The sequence below is a fragment of the Brassica rapa genome, chromosome A09, assembly GCF_000309985.2.
Source record: "Brassica rapa cultivar Chiifu-401-42 chromosome A09, CAAS_Brap_v3.01, whole genome shotgun sequence".
NCBI lineage: Eukaryota > Viridiplantae > Streptophyta > Magnoliopsida > Brassicales > Brassicaceae > Brassica > Brassica rapa.
In genome coordinates this window covers 36,980,887-36,999,099 of record NC_024803.2, presented here as the reverse complement: position 1 = coordinate 36,999,099, position 18,213 = coordinate 36,980,887, and the positions used below count along the sequence as shown (strand labels likewise).

Genomic DNA, 18,213 nt, shown 5'->3' with positions numbered 1-18,213 from the left:
GGAATTATTTTCAAAACTAAATAATTGTTTACAAAATTTTATAGTTTCACTTCCATATACGTCTAAACTGGAAAGTGGGTTTCTTAATTGAAGCATGTACGAAAAGCATTAAACAACAATTAAAGATTCCTAGTCAATATTAATCACCTCCTTCAATAGATTTTTTGGTCCAGAACACTGCAATTACATTTACATACACATATCAACTACTCTAAGAGCTAGCTTATATAACATTGAAGGAATCCAGATAGGTACTAAACTTATTTTTATAGAAAATTATTAACTAACACAAAGACAGGTTGAAAAATAAGCTTTTATACGTCGAAGTCGTTCACTTAATATAAATTTAAAGAATATATAATACGAGTTGTTTAATAAAGTGGATTGAGTTTTTGTGATATAAAAGGGTACAATCTTGCCCAAGATTCCGATAACATATGGTACAATACAAATGAATATCATTATTATCAAATTAGGGGTCACAAATACATAAATACACTTTTCAAATTTTGCCGTCATTTATACATCGAGTTATTGACCAATACACAAGTATCTACAATGCTACACTAAAATTTACTCTATATTTCACTCTAAAATAGAGTAACTCTATTATAGAGTTGGATTTGCTCCAATGGTTCACTCTATAATAGAGTGAAATATAAAGTAATCTTGTTTTTTTATTTCAAATATAGAGTGAAAAAATAAGATTACTCTATATTTCACTCTATTATAAAGTAACTCTATTATAGAGTGAACCATTGGAGCAAATTCAACTCTATAATAGAGTTACTCTATTTTAGAGTGAAATATAGAGTAAATTTTAGTGTTGCATTGGAGATGCCCTAACCCCCAAGATGCAATACTATAAATTAGAAACCTACAGTAACATAGAGGTGTTTAATCTTAAAACTTAGCGATATCATCACACGGAAGTTTTCACTTAACTAAATAAATTTTCTAGTTTTATTAATTTTCATCCATTGTTTTTGTAACAAAAAAAAAACACAAATCGTAGTAAAATAATGGATTTTACATCTTTACTAGGATTTGTATATAGTTCGCCAAAGCTTCTCACATCACACATGATTAATGATCTCAGAGACACATAAAAAAAAAATCAATTGATTTTTATAGTTTTAGCATTGTATATAGTTCGCCAAAGCATTTCTCACATCACACATGATTAATGATCTCAGAGACAGAAAAAAAAAAGCAATTGTTTGCCCTCCAAAAAGTTTAACGTGGAAAAGGAAAACTAAAAAGTCAAATATTCGAAGATCTAGAAGGTGTGGACACTTAGACTCAATATGGACTTTACAGTTACAATATTCTTAGAATTTACATGATTTGCAGCATTATGTTCACGAGTTCTTGCATTCTTGATATATATTTTATTATATATACAGACTTATTTTATTCTTGATATACCATGACACCGTTACACACAAACAAATCCATATGTTATGTATGTATATTATAAATATTATGCATGTGTTAAGATCCAAGTCTTTTTATAATTTTTAAAACCCTGGTCTTGTGATTTTCATTTATATATAAGCTTGTAGTACGTATATAACCCCCCTCATCAACTCGTTGTTAGCATCAAGATCATATATAAAACATTTTTCCCTTACAAAAATAATAAGAATGGATCATCTAGTTTATCCTCTTCCTCCAACAGCAAGGTTTTTAAACCCCTTTTGTTTTATTATTGTATATAGTTCCTGTATAAACTAATTTAAACCTGGTTCTGATAATGATTGTGATTATTGAAGGTGGTGGTCGAGAGAAACAACGGCGATTGTAACCGGAGCAAACAAAGGTATAGGTTTTGAGGTGGTGAAGAAGTTACTGGAGCTTGGACTAACGGTAGTCTTAACCGCCAGAAACGCCAAAAATGGAAGCCTCGCCGCCGATTCCCTCCGCCGTGCCGGCTTTCAAAACGTTCAATTCTACTGCCTCGACGTCTCCGAACCTTCTTCCATCGCTGCCTTTGTCTCCTGGTTCCGTCACAACTTTGGAGTACTCGACATTCTGGTAATCACACAACGTCTTTGCATTGATTATAATAAACATTACAATTTTCTCTTCAAAAACATTTAGTCATATTTTATTATATAGTACATTATTTTGTTTTGCATTTTTTGTTCATATTATGGCAATTGTTAGTGACACTCACACCACATCCTTTGTTTTGCTCAGGTGAACAACGCCGCTGTTTCATTTAACGTCGTCGGTGATAATTCAATCAGAGAGCCAGAGACCATAATCAAGACCAATTTTTACGGTGCCAAGCTTTTAACGGAGGCGCTTCTGCCGTTGTTCCGTCACTCAGTCTCCGCTAGCCGCATCCTTAACATTAGTTCAAGGCTTGGCTCATTAAACGTATATATTTTCTTTCTCCTAGCTACTCTTTTTAACAAAAATATACTTCCAATTCATACAATATTATAACTTTACGGAAATCAAATAAAAATACTCACTAAATCATATAATAATTTATTTTAGAATGACACAACTTATACGTTAAGCAGAGATACTGGTTTTTGTATATTCATGCATTATTAAAATTTTATTTTATTAAAAGTTATTCATTAGGTTTGATGAATTTTTAAAACCACTGTTCATGCTATTTGACATTTCGTATGTTTCTTTGCATACAGAAACTGAGAAACCCTACTGTGAGACAAACCCTAGAAAGTGAAGAGCTTACCAATGAACAAATCGATGCGACAGTGACTCAGTTTCTAGAAGACGTGAGCAACGGGACGTGGGAGAAGCAAGGATGGCCAGAAAATTGGTCGGACTACGCAGTCTCCAAGATGGCTTTGAACGCTTACTCTAGAGTTTTGGCTCGACGTTACAACGGCAAAAAACTAAGTGTTAACTGCTTCTGTCCTGGCTTCACACGCACGTCTATGACCGGTGGTCAGGGAACTCACACGGCGGAAGATGTTGCCGCAACCATCGCCACGTTGGTTTTGCTTCCACCGGAGAAGCTGACCTCCGGCAAGTTTTTTATGTTTTTAGAGCACAAGAAAATTATTTCCAGGTTGTGATTCTCATAGTAAAGATCATTATATGATTAGTTATTAACTGATTACTATAACAAAGTAAATAAAATTCGTATAATTATCTGCGAATTAATATACTAAATTGTTTTATATATTTGTGCATGTAGTGATTAATAATTAAATGTGTAGAAGAAAAATAGCTTCTTAAACCAGCTTGTAAACAACAATTCTGTTTTTGAAAATCAATAAAAGTATTTAGTCGAATAAATGAATGTATGAGGTGGTTTATTAGAGTTTGATTTGATTTGGTTGATGGCTCTATATCATTTAGCTAATATCACAGCAATTACCTAAAGGGGCTAAGCCCATATTGAATTAATATTAGGCCTAAGGCCCATTAATGAACTATAGGCTTTTTTTTTATTATACATTAGGGTTTTTCAGTCTCCTCAGCCGCTTCTATTTCTTCTATATAGTTCACGAAGATGGTGCCTTTCAGATTCATCATCTTCAAGTTCGAGTTTTAAGTCCTTAGTTTGTTGACAAAAAAAAAAAAAGGTCCTTAGTTTTCTTTTTAATCTTATAGGTTTGCTAGGGATTCTATATGGTTTCGAAGTTTCTTTCATGGTTAGTTAGCGTTTCTAGTTTTGTCTGAAAGGTTTTGTATAAAGGCTTGTTTCTTATTTAAAGAAAGCCAATTTGCAGAGCAATGACGTCAAAAATAAAATGGCGTGAGTTGCCTTGAAGGTTGGCAACAACAATAAGCGATTCTCCGTGCCTATCAATTTTTTCTTGATATTGATCGTGGCCTCGAACAAGTCGCTACATTTAATTAATTCAACAATCATATTCTTGATATGTTTTTTTTTTAAAAGGAAAGCCAATTTGCAGAGCAATGACGTCAAATATAAAATGGCGTGAGTTGCCTTGAAGGTTGGCAATAACAAATAAGCGATTCTCCGTGCCTATCAAGTTTTCTTTATACTGATCGTGGCCTCGAACAAGTCGCTACATTTTTTTTTCATTCCAGTCCCTAACATTTAAAAACAGAGTCCTATTGAAAGATTGGACATTTAAAGATGTAAAAAGATTGTAACAGACGTGCTAATAACGGATAAGATTGGGATACAAGTCCTATTTAGACAAACAAATGCAAAATAATGTGAATCCATATGGTTATGCTCAGAGATTTGTGGAGGATGTGGTGATTGAAACTGGTTCGCTGTCTAAAGCTTGACCGTAATGTTTTACGTTGTGTTGGTTAAAGTGAAAACAAAAAAACCGTTGAAGCCGATTCCTACAGGTCATGTTGAGGACAAAGTAACCATCTGAATTGTAAAACAAAGCATGGAACAGAACTAGAATTTCTTTAAAGAATATCACACTGTACAAAACGAAATCCTTTGTTTTTGTTGTTTACTTTTTTTATTCATGTTACATCTGTAAATTCGTACAAACATCACTCAAAATCATCAAACCACTCATAAACAAATCAAAACAAGAATCAACTGAGAGAAAAAAAAACAAGAAAAAAAGTTTCAAATCTTTTTATTTCAGGCAAATCTGTTAAAAGACCTCTTCCCAATCGTTGCAGGCATTGAAACAGTTGAATCAATACTCATGTTCCCTACGGATTTGAGTGCCTTATGCTTCTCAAGCACCACAGCACCAGAAGAAGGAGAGCCTTTGTTGTTGTTACTCATGAACAATGAGCCTTTGTTCCATTTAAACGAACCAAGAGGGAACGAACTCCTTCTCTTCTCCGGTGTTGTACCGTCCACCCTCTCCTTTGGATTGCTGTTTGCTCTCAGCTTAGCTTTAGCTGAGACTGTTGGAGCCATGTAGCTTGGAGCTGAGAATGGTGGACAGCTCGTGAGGCTATCATCATCTTTGAAAGGAGAATCTTGTGTGCCTCTTCCTCCTCCTCGTGAGTATCTTGATGGTTGTGGAGTGTGAATGGGTCTAGAGGGTGTGAGGAATGCCGATTTTGATGAGTTTGGTGTAGAGACATCGAAACTGTTGTTGAGTCTGGAATGGTTTTTGTTGCTAGAATGAGCCTGAGGGCTTGGACTCGGTCGTGTTGGTGTTAGCCTGAAAGGTTGTGTTTGGTTGTTCTGTCTGTCCACCCAGTTCCACCAAAGTGGGACGCCGTTTGTTCGAATGTCCTGAGCAGACCTTGGACTGTTCTTCCACAACTGAAATAGAACACAACAGAGAGAGTGATGTTATGATGAGTAAGCCCTGGCGTTCCGTTTCGGTTCGATTATTTCAGCTTTATGTTTTTCGGTTCTATAGATTTACGAACCAGTAGATATTTACAAGATTCGGTTCAGCTTGGTTATTATTATTTTTTATTTAGTTTGGGTAGCAAAGTTGAAACCGGATAGTATCCGAAAATTTTAGTTTTCAGTTTGGTTTATAATATTATTTTAAGGATATTTAGTTATTTAGAAACTAAATAAATAGGATATTTGGTTTTCAGTTCGGTTTTGGTTTTTCAGTTCCAGATATAAATCCATCCGGATAATATTAATGAAATTCGGTTTTGTATTTTGTATCGGGTTTTATTTCGGTTCGATTCTTCTGTTCGGGATAAATGTGTCAACGCCAAGATGAGTGTATGTATTACTATTACCTGATGAGAATATGCATAGGCCATGGACCGTTCTCTTTTGATCATTGCATCAATCTTCCTATGTAGTCTCGCTTCTTTTTCCTCTTTTGTCAGCACACTATCATCCCAATCATCAGACTGCTAGGACAACAACAATAATAATGTCTAAGTGATTGCTCTTGTCTTTGAAACCAAAGATTCATGAGAGCACTTACCGCAAGGCTACTGGCTAACTTGGGGTCATCTTTCTCGTTCCTAGCGCGGTGTTCTAGCATTTGGATGCGACGTGACTGGACTTGTGTTTGAACACGTACCAAAAGCTGCATATACTTCATTGCATTCATTGTCTGGCGCTTCACGCTATGTCCTCTCACCACTCCTTGTAGTCTAACAAGACCTTTCAAAGCTCTAAAACTCCTCCTTGCCTAGAGACAAACAAACAAACAATCAGTCTCCTAAAGTTATGGATGCTTACTGACACAACAGAATCAATAACGTTTTACATTATTACCATGTAACCTCTGAAAGCTGCTTGAATCTTTGTAGCAGAAGCTTTCTTGACCAGTAGTGTTGGCTCTGGTCTACGTACATACTCGCGTCGCTGCACAATCCTAGGCGAAGCCGCTCTTGGAGAAGGAGGTTTTGGAGAAAGGGCTCTTGGAGAAGCAACTCTTGGCGAGATTGGTCTTGGAGAAGAGACATATCTTTGAGAAGACACTTTAGGAGAAGCAGGCCTAATATGAGGAGATGGAACAGAGTTTGCTCGGTCAGTGGGAGTTGGTGGTCTGAAGACAAGGTTATGTTCACGTTCGGCTTCACACAAGATCTTTTCGATACTGCTAGGTTGTCTGAAGATAGGGAGAAAAGAATTGGTTTCTCCATCTCTTAGCTTCTTCCCTAAACTTTTCTTCTTCTTTTCTTTCTTGTTGTTGCTCTTTCTCTCTGGTTCTTGCTTTTCAAAACACAAAACAAGAAACACCAAAAGGTACAATCATTAACTCATCACTTCGTTTCATGAAATTAATGGAAAGTATTTTTAAAATGTTCTTACGTTGTTGCTTAGCTGCTTCTCCTTGGAGTGTGGTGTGAAAACTCTCTTGATTGCAGAAAACCAACTTCCTTTCTTCCCCATTTCTTGAACATTACTTTACTTTCTAAATGCTAATAACAAGAAACAGAACATACATATTTTTGAAGCTTTTCTTGATTTTGCTTACTGATGATGACCAAGATTTGGGAAACTTAGCATGATTCCTCTGTTTCACCAAGCCTCAACCACAAAAGTTCCTGCAACATGATCCAAGTTAAAACAGCAGTTCCAGACAAAAGAAAAGAAAAGAAAAATCTATTTCCAAATAACTCAGACAATTAAGACAAGAGGAAGCTGCCAGAAAGCAAAGATTTGAAGTTGTTGAGCTTTCATGAAAATGGAAAGTAATCTTTTTAACTTTTGAGAAAACTTATATCGAACTCTATCTAAGTAGTTTATATTAGGTGAACCGAGTAAATCACATAAACTGATTGCAATGTTTCATATGCGAATATTAATATCATTCATATTGCTTTAAAATGTTCCAGGAAAACACTTCCTCTAAAATATAGCTTAGGCAAGAAATAGATCAAAGAGACCAATAAACCCATAATAATAATAATAATAAATAGTTGGGATCATTACAAGCAACATGGATCACTTACCTTGGTTCAGAGTTCTCTCAAAGAAGTAACGTAGCAGAGAAAAGCTGGTCCAGATAAAGAAATAAAAAGAAGCAACCAGAGAAGAAAGACTCTTGTCTATCGATTACTTTTCTTTCTTCTTCTTATTGTTCGAACATGTTTTTTTTTTCTTTTGAAATATTTGGTTTGTGAGGGTTAAGTTTACTTTGAATTTGTAGAAAAAGTCTGCAACTTTGATTGTGGGTCTAGCTGGTATGGAAGGAACTTAAAACTTTTTTTTTCTTTTTTCTTTCTCTGACCACCTTTTAGATTAATCAATTAACTTTAATATTTTTTTTATTATGAGATTGATGGTACAGAGAGAATTAGTTGGCAACATTCTCACTCAATGTTTGTTTAACTTTCCTTCATTATGAAGACTAAACATTTTAAGGAAACCAACCTCAATTCATCTTCAACCAAAAAATCACGTTGATTTAATCATGGACTAAACTAGATGCAGTTGATAGATAACGAAAGGTAAGTAGTCTCCCAAAAACCTAGAATCATAATTGTTAATTACTACATTAGTTCAGATGTTAAGTTCTGTATAATAAACATGGACCAAAGCGGTTACGTTTGGTGGAAGGACTTTGTCGTATACACTTATATCATGATTACGTCAGTCCAAAATGTTATTAAAGAAGCAAAGATACAAATATTTTTTGTTTGTTGTTTTGTGACTATAGTGTCAATAGTTTTTACCGGAGACGAGGTTGATTATTTGGTCGTCTCTGACGGCCCTACGCACCACCGTTGTGCGCGTTATTTCATCTTGTAGATTACTTATGTCAGTCAAGTCAAGAATTTGTCCCCGGCCCCTCTTTTTTTGTTTGTCTTTCCTCTCTAATAGTAATCAGTTAATAATCATCATCTTCATTCATCAACGGTTATATTCACCAAATATTAGTCATTTAGTTGCGGAAAACGTTTAAAATAATTTCAAACAAATTAGGGTTAGTATTAAGTATTAACGCATAAATGTAACTTTAATCTATAGCACTTACTAAAATGGATGAATGGTGGTTTGCACCTCAGTGGTTATTATAATGTAGAGATCATATTGTAAAATTCTGGTCTTAATTTGAAAATGTGATTGTATGATTTGCAGATGATTGATATCTCTATATATGTGTTCTCCCATACTAACATTGATACAAATTTTATCTGGCTATTACCTTTTAAATTTACTCGGATATCTAATATCTTAATATATTCAAAATTAAAATCTCCCAAAGACAATAAGATAGGATTTACTCTTTGTATTCCACAAAATGACTCACTTTATAATGAAATTCACATACTTATCAATGGCATGAAACAGCTTTTAGATTTACTCTTTGTATTGCACAAAATGACTCATTTTATAATGAGATTCACATACTTATCAAAAACGAAGAAGATAAGATAAGATATTTAACTAAGTTGATCAGAACTTAATGTAGATAAAAGAATATATAATATAGGTACAAAGTTGTCAAACGAAAAGTTGACGCTCAATTTTTGTGTGTGTTAGAGCATCCACATCAATGAACTCCCTATTGGAGTTCATCTTTTCAGTTTTTTATTATTAAAATTTTTTTCTTTTTCTTTTTGGTTTTTTAAAAAAAAATAAAAAAATAAAAACTAGACCGCGGACCGCCACGACACGTGGGGCCCGCACTACAGTGATGAACTTTAGGAGAGAGGGATTCAGCCAAGAGAGCTTTAGAAGAGAGGGGTTCATGAGATTGAATTATTATTTTTTTTTTCTTGATTTCTGTGTGAACTCCCCCCCCCCATAAACCTTCAATGGGGGTGCTCTTAGGAAACAAAAAAAAAAGCGCTTAGTACGTACTCTAATAGTGGGATAGTATTTGTTTGTTTTTTTAAGTTCATCAGAAAAAAAATCGAGGGTTTGATGTTAGAAAGTAATAATAGTAATGAAATGATGTGAGCTTGGAATACAATTCAAGCAAGAAGAATAATGAAAACAAAAACTTGCCATTAATCTAAAGTGACAAGACAATTCTCCTTCCCAACATTCCTTCTTCTTCTTCATAGGCTGACACAATTTTCCCGTGCGCATGTCTTTTTCCCATCAACGGCTAAAAATTTCTTCAATATTATTAACCAATTTTCTTTTGTCTAGATTTGAGTAAGAGTTAACGTGCTAATAGAACAATTAGGCACTGATCCGACGAGTTCGAATACAACGTTCTGTTTCTGTAAAGAAAAATGTTCATGTGGGTTTTGCCAGTTGGGAAAATATTGTTTCTAATGTTGAAGTGTGCTTAAGGCACTCCGTACTTAAAACACACACACGCGAAGATTATGTTTAGTGCATTAATTTATTTGATTATATGCTACATTTGAGTTTTTTAAGCCATTTTGCCAACCGAATGAATTTTACGTCAAAAAATGAATCAGGGTGATTTTTTCTTGTTTTGTAAAGTAATATATTGTTGAAACTAGTTGGACAGATCGAGGATTTACAACATATGAATTATAAATGAATAATATAGTCCATAGAGAAAACTCGATCGGGGATTACTAAATGTTTATAAACAGGAAACATAATAAAATACTGAGTCTAAATCACACGATGTCAGATTATGTCAGAGACCCATGCTTTTGAGTGCCTTTCAAGCTAAGCTAGAAAACATGTACCATAATATGTTTATGAGTTCTTATATAATTACGAAGAAAACATATTACTACACTTCATGCTTGTATATTTATGTAGATGCATGCATGCAATAATACACATGAATACTAGATTACATTCACATTTTTTTAACTCATAATCAACTTGCATTAGCCAACTGACTTAATATTCACATTTTAAACTTTATATATCGACCACACTAACTTAATATTCATATCTAAACCTTTAATCTTATTTTATTTCTTGTCAAGAGAACGATTGCAGAACCAATCAGTCTTCAATCTTAAGCATCCCTTGTAAACGTCATTAGTTGAATTGTTTAAAAAACAATCTGTCATTAAGAAACTAATCAAATTAATTAAACCGGACCAAACAGGTAATTAATTATCTCTTGGTTCACAAAAAAACACAATTACAAAAAAAAAAAAACATTTTGTGTTCCTCTGTTTTTGATTAAAAGTTTAATCATTGATGAAAAGCTTGTTGATCTTCTTCAGCAATAACCATGCGACTAAGAGGACTAGGTCCAAGCTTCTTCTTCTTCCTCATCTGATACCTCTTCCTCACAATCTCCATCTCATCTCTCCTTCTACTCTCCATCATCGCCTCTTCCTCCGCCGCCACAAACCTCCTCATCAACGCGTTCTCCTTCAACGACTTCCCTCTAAATATCCTCCTCCCTGAGTCCACACTCATCCTCGCAGCCGGCACCATCGCCGTCTCCGTCACCGCAGGAAGAGGCTTCGACGGAGGGTAGCTCGAGCTTCGTCTCGGCGGGACGTAGTTTCGGAACACGTCGTCGTATGGACCGATAGGAGCGCAGAGACAAACCCTAGTGAAGGAGTTCGCGGCTACCTTGAGAGAAGTGCATTTCCTCAGCTGTTGATGGTTGCTCGATGATTTGTTGACGCTAGGGTTTCGCGACGGACGTGTTATCTCCGGTGGCGACTTTGGGATGGTTTTCCAGTTTGCGGCGAACCTCGCCACCGCCATTGCTCGCTGGTACCAGGGTTTTCTGTTTGACAATACGGTTACGTCACACTCACGCATCCTTTTTTTTGTAATTAGTATAAATTAAACCCTTAATATTAATTCATTAGTTACATGTAAAAAACTTGTTTTTCTTCTACCGAGCGAGTACAAAATGTAAATTGAGAAACTAACTGATTTTAAACTACCTAAAATGGTGTAATTAGATTTGTGAAAAGAAAAAGAAAAAGAGGAAATAATAATACTTTTTTGGTCAAAGGAAATAAGCATACTTTTATTTATATTTTTGACTTTGAAAAGGGAACAAATTAAAGAGTTAGGTATTATTTTTATTTATTTACCAATTATGGATCTGCAGACAGTAACTACTGTTCATTTTTCTTTTTAAGAGTTGTGTGATGACATCACAAAAATATTCTGAATTTTTTGAATAAAACAAAGCAACGTTATTATGGTAAAAATATATTACATGTCGTTTCTGTCTTTGATACGTATCTTTGTAGCACACTTAAAGAGAAAGCGGAAGAACAAAGAATAGACACTGGCCCAATATAGGCCCAGACCTATGGTGCAAGGTTTTATCACTATTGAATACTGTTATTAACAAAGAATCAAAGATGCCCTTGGATTCATCAATAATAAATAAGAAAATAGTTATTGTTGCAGTCCTAATTATTAAATGAACAGTACTGAAGGGTGAACAATGAAAATTGGTACTTCTTGAATATATGGTTTTGGAACAAGAACTTAAGTAGAAAACATGGAATTGTCAAAATATATATGTATGAATTGATATAATATGATCTTGCAAATACGCTCTCTCCTAGTTTATCTTTTTCAAGAATGAGAATGTGATCTGGTATTTACATTTTCTCCCAAGAGAAACACCAGACAGTTGCTTAATTGTGTGAGTCTTTATATTAAACCTCTGAATATTGATTTTGAGTCTTATACTAACAAAAACAAAATATATCCAAAATTGAGTAAGCAGTGATCAAGGAGTGAGCTAATATGCATACCTTGCAGGTGAGCTCTTTGGATCTTGCATGAAACAGAAGAAGATGAAGAGTGAGTGAGTGAATGATTGAGAGAGAGATGGCCAACAGATAGAGAAGAAGATGAAGATTTTTTTCATCTGCCCAATGCCAATTTTAGAGCATTTGAGAGAGGAGAGAGATGAAGAGAGTGTGAGTTAAACAATTGACTAGCTTTTTTCCTCTTTATTTCATTCTTTAAGTGTATCTGTTTTTTTTTCTTTCTCTACTCTCTCTCTTGCTTTTACAGTCATATGAGTCTTGTAGTTGTGGAGAGAGAGAAAGATAAGAGATTCAAAATTGTAAAGGGAAAGTGAAGGGAATTGCTGCTTTTAATGCAATTACCATAGTCCTCATGATCCACTTTCAGTTGAAGCCTTTAAGGAGTTGTCTTCTCGCATCACATCTCATATGAGCTTTGCTTCATATTTTGTATGTTATATTCATTTAATCTAAACCGAATGCTTGTTGTCTAACGATTTATTTTACTTATTTTGATTATAGTTGTGAAACTCATAACGATTATAGGTTATAGGATTAATCCGACTAATTATTTTACATAAATCAAATTACTATTCTGAGTTTGTCATTTGACAATTTAGGGATCTTCTCCTGGCAGTCTTAGTACCAATAACCAATCCTTTCTGAAATATTTGAGGTCTTACTTATCTTTACTTGAACTCACCCTCATACAATCAAGACTAGTATTAAATGACTACAGAATATATGAGAGTAATTAAGAAAGGGATTAAGTGCTGGATTAATCATGTTAACCTCATGGGACCAACTTCTTTTGAATGATGATTAATTTGGGCATGCACCATAGTTAGAGCATTTATTAGCTTTCACATAGTATTTACTAATATTTATACATAATGAAACCATTTTTTATTTGGTTTTATGGTGTTTAGTAATCAGTATTTGTATGTCTATCAAATCATAAATTTGCAAAGTCCCTTTTGCAATTTTGGGCATAATGATGTGAAAATTCAAGCAAGTTGGTGCATGTCACAATTGCTTCAGTCTATTATAAGTTTCTTAATTCAGCGAAGAGCATGCTAATACAAAATAGTCTTTATACTCCTTACTAGTGTTCAAGAAATTACAGTTATTTCTCTTATAATAAATTAATGATGTTTTTTTTTTGAGAAAAGGGCTACAAATTAATGATGTTGCCAAGTCAAATCTGAAGAGGTCATATGATTTTGGTGTTGTTTATGTGGCCACATGAAACATATTTTTCAAATTTGTTTATTAACACATAAGAAAGAGGTTTATTAACTCTTTAGTTTGATGTTGCTAATTAAGTTATATGATAAGTTTTTACATTATGTACTCTAGTTCTGCTTCGTTCTACTATAATTTAAGTTTGATCAGTGTACATATCGAATTACTAGTGATTGTCTACCATCTCACCAGTTATCAATAGATAAAAATGATTGGAATGAATGTTACAGGACGATTGTATTTTTGCGGTTTCTTCATCTATAATTTCAAGATGACAATCCAATTATGCTTTAGTTATATAAAATTGACTTAACATTTTAATAATAATTTATGATCTTACTAATAAAAAAAAACCCATCATAAACGCATTGGATCACTATCTTTGATAAGGAATTGAAAACAGAGAAAGAGAGGACACTTATAGAGAGATCGAAGAAGTCAGGAATAATTGACATGTACATAGTATAGTCAATCATGGTTTTCAATTTGATATGGTGGGTGGTGTTATATCAAGAACCTCCAAAAAGCTGCTACAACATTATGATTGGTCATGTTGGTTTTGTAAATTTATTTAATTATTCCTAACAATTATTTAAACAAAGAACTACAGTAAAGCTGAATTTCAAAGCTTTTTTTTTAGTTTCTTATCTCTTTAATTTTTTTGGGATGATCAGAATCAGATTAATTTCCACTTGAAGTAGATACTTTTTGATTATCACCCACCAAGGGCACATGATAGGCCACCAAGGCTACACAAAGAATCCACCTTTCTACTTTCTCATCTCTTAATAAGTAATAGATAAGCTCCAAACATCTAATTTGAATATTTGATCACAAAACTCGTGAATGCGTATATAAATATTAAATAAAAACCTGTGAAAACAGTTAATATGTGCTCTATATTCATCAAACTAGAATTAATGTGTAGATATGATCACATTGTATATTGACAGAAGTTTTGTCACAAATAGTTTTTTTTTTCATTTTGGACAAAAAATAGATCTATAATTTTGTGACAAATTTCGTAATTAGGATTTGTAAATTCCTTTATACAAAAGAACATCCGAAATACATTTCTTTCAAAAATGGTATACATTTAATTTCTTTTCAAACTTTATACATTTCTTTTTCAAATTATACAAAAAGTGCATCCGAATACAATTTTCCCTACTTTATAGAATAGTAAGTTAGTAACTTAACATCAAGGAAATTGATCTTAGATTTGTTACTATTTTCCTTTTTTTATTGGTTGGTTTGTTGTATCTTCTTCATTGCTTGTTCATGTTCTTCCATAACACAATAGAAACTCAAGGAGAGTGAAACCAAGAAGATGATGCTCATCAAACATATTTCATTCTACCTAAAAGAATTACAGGAAGCATAAACCTTCATATGCTTTTCAAACAAGACTGAATGATAGTAACTTGTAATCAAAGGCTTACACAAGGCTTGTGTCTTCTTTCTAACTTTTTTCATCATCATAAAAATAGAAAATAAGCTAAAGAAGAAAATGATATGAAAAAAAAAAGTTGCATGTTCTGCAAACACACACAATGTGAAAAGAAAGTAAAAAAAAAAAAAGACTAAAGAGAAGTTTACTGAGTTTTTGACAATGAAGAAAGACTGATCATAAGATGCTTACTTACTTCCAGCCATCACTGGCTTTCAGGATCACTGAGATGCTTCTTGCACCAAGAACTCGCTTTACGTTCTCCACCTCTAGTCCTTTTATTCCTAGGGACAACAAGCATCTCAGAAGCTAAACATGACCTCAGAACCGAATCTTGTAGCACCAAAGATTTGTCTTCTTGGTGATCTTGTTCTGTTTCTTGAATTTGCAGCAATGGTGGCACATTAGTTCCTTCTCCTTCCTCTCCTTTCTCACCTTCTTCATGGCTACTAGTTTCCATCAAATCACCATTCATCTCTTCAGCCACTCCATTTCGAATCAAGATATTATCCAAAATCTGCAAAAAATTTTAATCAGACAAGAATGTTTTGTAAAACATAACCAAACCAAAAACTGAAAAACTTACATCTTCACAAGAGTCTCCAATCTGAGTATGATGTAATGTAACATCTGCATCTGCAAACAGACCAACAGTACTTTCGATTATATCAGGGATCTGAAACGCATCTCCGTAGCTAGAAACCACTCCTTCTGATGAGAACACTAAATCTCCAAGAACATAGTCTGCCATATGCTGTGAAGAGTTGTAGATAGCATTAGCTCCAATGGACATCACATCTCCACCAGCGGAAACCGTTGGGCTAGGTGCTGAACTTGCAGCAAGATGGCTCAGATTCTCTGAGGAAGAGAATCTTGCTGCGTTCTTGGACATGACAACATCAACTTGGCTTTTCATTCTAAGAACCTGCGAATGTACCAGCTCTATCTTCCAGAGAACCTCTTCTAAGACACTATCTCCTTCTCGGTGGTCGAAAAGTGAGTCATCATCAACTAAATCTACTTGGTCCTTTGAATCAACCCGTGGATCCTTAGCAGCTGCCAATGAAATAACTTTCAATACACAAAACATTTAACAATCTGAACTCAATTTTAGTGAACAACTGAACATACCACCGAAGTCATCAGCAGCCATTGACATTCCATCTGAGCTCAATCTCCTTGTCTCTGCAACAACAAAGTATATGAATGATATGCTCAAAGCAAGACAGAGCCGCAGAGACAAGGAGTTGTTAATAGTTGCTTACCGATATAAGAAAAGAGGTTATGATGAGAAATATATGAAGTTAAATCATCAGTGCTCTCAACCTTCTTACGCTTTCTTCTCCTCTTTGCTGCTCTTCTCTTGTAAGAAGGATTAGTAAAAGGCAACGACTTCATCCCATTCTCCAACACAGATGGATCAGTATTAGCTGCTCCAAGCTTTTCTTGATCCAATGACTCAAGCTTTTTGGGATATTCTAATGCCTGAGTCTCTAACTCTCTAATTTTTAGCTCAAGCCACTTGGATCTCCACATCAGTGGCCTTATAAAGCTCTTCCAGTGATTCGTCAGCCTTTTCTTCCTGCAACGGCACACACACATAAGAGACAGAACAATAAAGAAACAGTGGAGCAGAAGGAAACTGAAAAGAATTTAAGGCAGAGAGACACACACCTAAAATGAAAAACACTGCTAAAGGAATCATAAGCAGGTCCTAAGTCAGTCTCATCCCAATAATGAGATTCAACATCAGCTTCTTCGGTTAGTCCATTACTACACAACATGTCTGCATCCTCAGATGAAGTGTCGGAAAACGAGCTTGAGTATTCAGTAGCGTTTGGATCACCTTCATCATCCGTGGTGGATGTGTTGTTTTCATCAAGTTCAACAACTATATCAACATCCAAATCCTCACCACCAGAAACTGAAGTCAAAGTTCCCTCACTTGTATTAGCATTTGTAAGAACACCTTCTTCATGTCCTCCTCCTCCTCCTACTCCAGGACTCTGCTCTTTCTTTGGTGATAATATCTCTTCATTAAACTGTTTCATCTCCATGTGTGGTTCAGCTACAACCGGTTACACATTCTCTTATCTCACATTGGAACCTGATGAAATTAAAAAACCTCTTCAACAAAGTTACCCGGGGATATACATATGCTACAGCTTATAGCTAATGCATAAACACATTCAGATTCAAAAACATAAATCAATCAAGCAAGATAACATATATCAATTTTTCCACAAAAAAAAAATCTTCAGAATCTTATTAGTTATCTTCCAAGCTACCCCAAACGCAATTCCATTAGCTATAATCCAAGTTCTTGCGTTTATTATTTTCATCTTCAGTCAAAAAAAGAAGAAGACAAAAGCTGTAAAAATTCTTCTATTCATAGTTCAAAAGAAGAATCTTTTAATGTAATAACATGAGAACCAAATCAACACGACTGATCCTTACTGGTTCGATTCATTACATCACTAGGAATAATCTAAAAGCTCAAACCTTTTTGAGACAAAACCGACTTCAGTTCAGCACAATTATGTTCAAATAAGCTCTAAACCAATACAATAAGGATTAACAGAGCTGGTACATAGCCAATAACAGAGCTCAAGCTCACATGGCAGCAACAAGAAGAAGAATTAAAAAAAATTCAAAATCTTTGCAACCAAACTAAGCCAAGAACATGAGTAAAACGTCATCAAGAATCAAACGTACAGTTTAGATACAACAGAGAAGATTAAGAGATGGTGAGAGCTCTTTACCTATTAGTGGAGGTTTGTGTTTTTTTTTCTTTGCGGCTACAAGAGAGTGTGAGAGAGAAGAAGAAGCGAATGTGTAAAGGCAACTTAAAAAAAAAAAACGACTCAGTGATCAAAAACATATTTATACCCTATTACAAAAAAACCTAAACGGGGTCCTTCCCTCTCTATCTGTCTCTATGTTTCCACGTGTCTTGCTTTCATTCGCTTCTTGTTCGATTAGTACCAACCGAACCGAATAAATTAACTGGATTTGTGTAATTTATGGGTCGTTATCCGGTTTACTAGGTTATAGCTAATCAAATCTATTGTATCCTTCCTTCATTCATTTTTTAGTTGTTGATGTGGTTTTACAGAATTATGTTTCTATAAATAGTTTTCCAATTAAATTATCTAAGTAGATTGTAGCCTTTTTTTACTTGTTTTCTTTTGTTAGTACTTTAAATCCGATTTTATTACTTTGTTTCAAATAAAACACACAAGAAAGTTGACAAAAAACACACAAGAAAAAATGAATCAATTTAAACACACGAAAACTAATTTAAGATATATAGTCTACTCGGAGAGATTAAATAAATTATGAATTATCTTATATTTGTAAATTAAATTAATTCAATTGGTTTATTGAAAAGTTTTAAGGACTAATACACTAATTTCATAAAGAACTAATAAACTATTTAGGATATATTTTATTTAGAAGAATTTGACTATTTAAGATGTCGTAAAGTATTTATAAACCTGATGTAAAAAGAACTGATGAATATT

General features: G+C 34.1%; 4 protein-coding genes and 2 non-coding genes across 6 annotated transcripts; 3 read left to right on the top strand and 3 right to left on the bottom strand.

Annotated features, from left to right (window-relative positions):
* Positions 1-1,770: 1,770 nt before the first annotated feature.
* LOC103841820 ((+)-neomenthol dehydrogenase) lies at positions 1,771-4,140 on the top strand (the record flags this gene model as incomplete). The annotated part of the gene is given in 4 exon segments (XM_033280170.1): positions 1,771-2,037; positions 2,203-2,385; positions 2,664-3,541; positions 3,573-4,140. Coding segments are annotated over 3 exon segments (846 nt in total), but the record flags the coding sequence as incomplete, so codon positions are not given.
* On the top strand, positions 3,719-3,843 carry LOC117128736. Its single transcript, XR_004452129.1, has one exon. It is a non-coding gene; the product is annotated as a small nucleolar RNA snoR86 (small nucleolar RNA).
* On the top strand, positions 3,905-4,029 carry LOC117128735. Its single transcript, XR_004452128.1, has one exon. It is a non-coding gene; the product is annotated as a small nucleolar RNA snoR86 (small nucleolar RNA).
* Positions 4,141-4,399: 259 nt separating the features above from the next.
* LOC103841819 (protein IQ-DOMAIN 14) lies at positions 4,400-8,024 on the bottom strand. The gene is made up of 6 exons (XM_009118389.3): positions 7,324-8,024; positions 6,680-6,915; positions 6,140-6,580; positions 5,844-6,053; positions 5,650-5,766; positions 4,400-5,209 (listed from the first exon to the last, which is right to left on the bottom strand). The coding sequence occupies exons 2-6, from the start codon at positions 6,758-6,760 to the stop codon at positions 4,568-4,570; spliced, it is 1,491 nt and encodes a 496-aa protein (XP_009116637.1). The 5' UTR covers positions 6,761-6,915; positions 7,324-8,024; the 3' UTR covers positions 4,400-4,567.
* A 2,298-nt stretch (positions 8,025-10,322) lies between these two features.
* Positions 10,323-14,329, bottom strand: LOC103841817. Its single transcript, XM_009118388.3, has 2 exons — positions 11,998-14,329; positions 10,323-11,003 (listed from the first exon to the last, which is right to left on the bottom strand). Exons 1-2 carry the CDS (start codon positions 12,111-12,113, stop codon positions 10,454-10,456), a joined length of 666 nt encoding a protein of 221 aa, XP_009116636.1. The 5' UTR covers positions 12,114-14,329; the 3' UTR covers positions 10,323-10,453.
* A 325-nt stretch (positions 14,330-14,654) lies between these two features.
* On the bottom strand, positions 14,655-17,550 carry LOC103841816. The gene is made up of 6 exons (XM_009118387.3): positions 17,452-17,550; positions 16,364-16,796; positions 15,955-16,271; positions 15,821-15,874; positions 15,276-15,745; positions 14,655-15,206 (listed from the first exon to the last, which is right to left on the bottom strand). Exons 2-6 carry the CDS (start codon positions 16,744-16,746, stop codon positions 14,895-14,897), a joined length of 1,536 nt encoding a protein of 511 aa, XP_009116635.1. The 5' UTR covers positions 16,747-16,796; positions 17,452-17,550; the 3' UTR covers positions 14,655-14,894.
* Positions 17,551-18,213: the final 663 nt, after the last annotated feature.

Excerpts from the sequence above, each read along its gene's own strand:
- LOC103841819 (XM_009118389.3), bottom strand. The coding sequence starts at position 6,760 with ATGGGGAAGAAAGGAAGTTGGTTTTCTGCAATCAAGAGAGTTTTCACA. Across the intron at positions 6,054-6,139 it reads CAGCTTTCAGAGGTTACATG|GCAAGGAGGAGTTTTAGAGC; the intron begins GTAATAATGTAA and ends GTTTGTCTCTAG. Across the intron at positions 5,767-5,843 it reads AGTTAGCCAGTAGCCTTGCG|TCTGATGATTGGGATGATAG; the intron begins GTAAGTGCTCTC and ends TTGTCCTAGCAG.
- LOC103841817 (XM_009118388.3), bottom strand. The coding sequence starts at position 12,113 with ATGAAAAAAATCTTCATCTTCTTCTCTATCTGTTGGCCATCTCTCTCT. Across the intron at positions 11,004-11,997 it reads CCAAAGAGCTCACCTGCAAG|AAAACCCTGGTACCAGCGAG; the intron begins GTATGCATATTA and ends ATTGTCAAACAG.
- LOC103841816 (XM_009118387.3), bottom strand. The coding sequence starts at position 16,746 with ATGGAGATGAAACAGTTTAATGAAGAGATATTATCACCAAAGAAAGAG. Across the intron at positions 15,875-15,954 it reads TAACCTCTTTTCTTATATCG|AGACAAGGAGATTGAGCTCA; the intron begins GTAAGCAACTAT and ends TTGTTGTTGCAG. Across the intron at positions 15,746-15,820 it reads GGCTGCTGATGACTTCGGTG|CTGCTAAGGATCCACGGGTT; the intron begins GTATGTTCAGTT and ends TTTCATTGGCAG.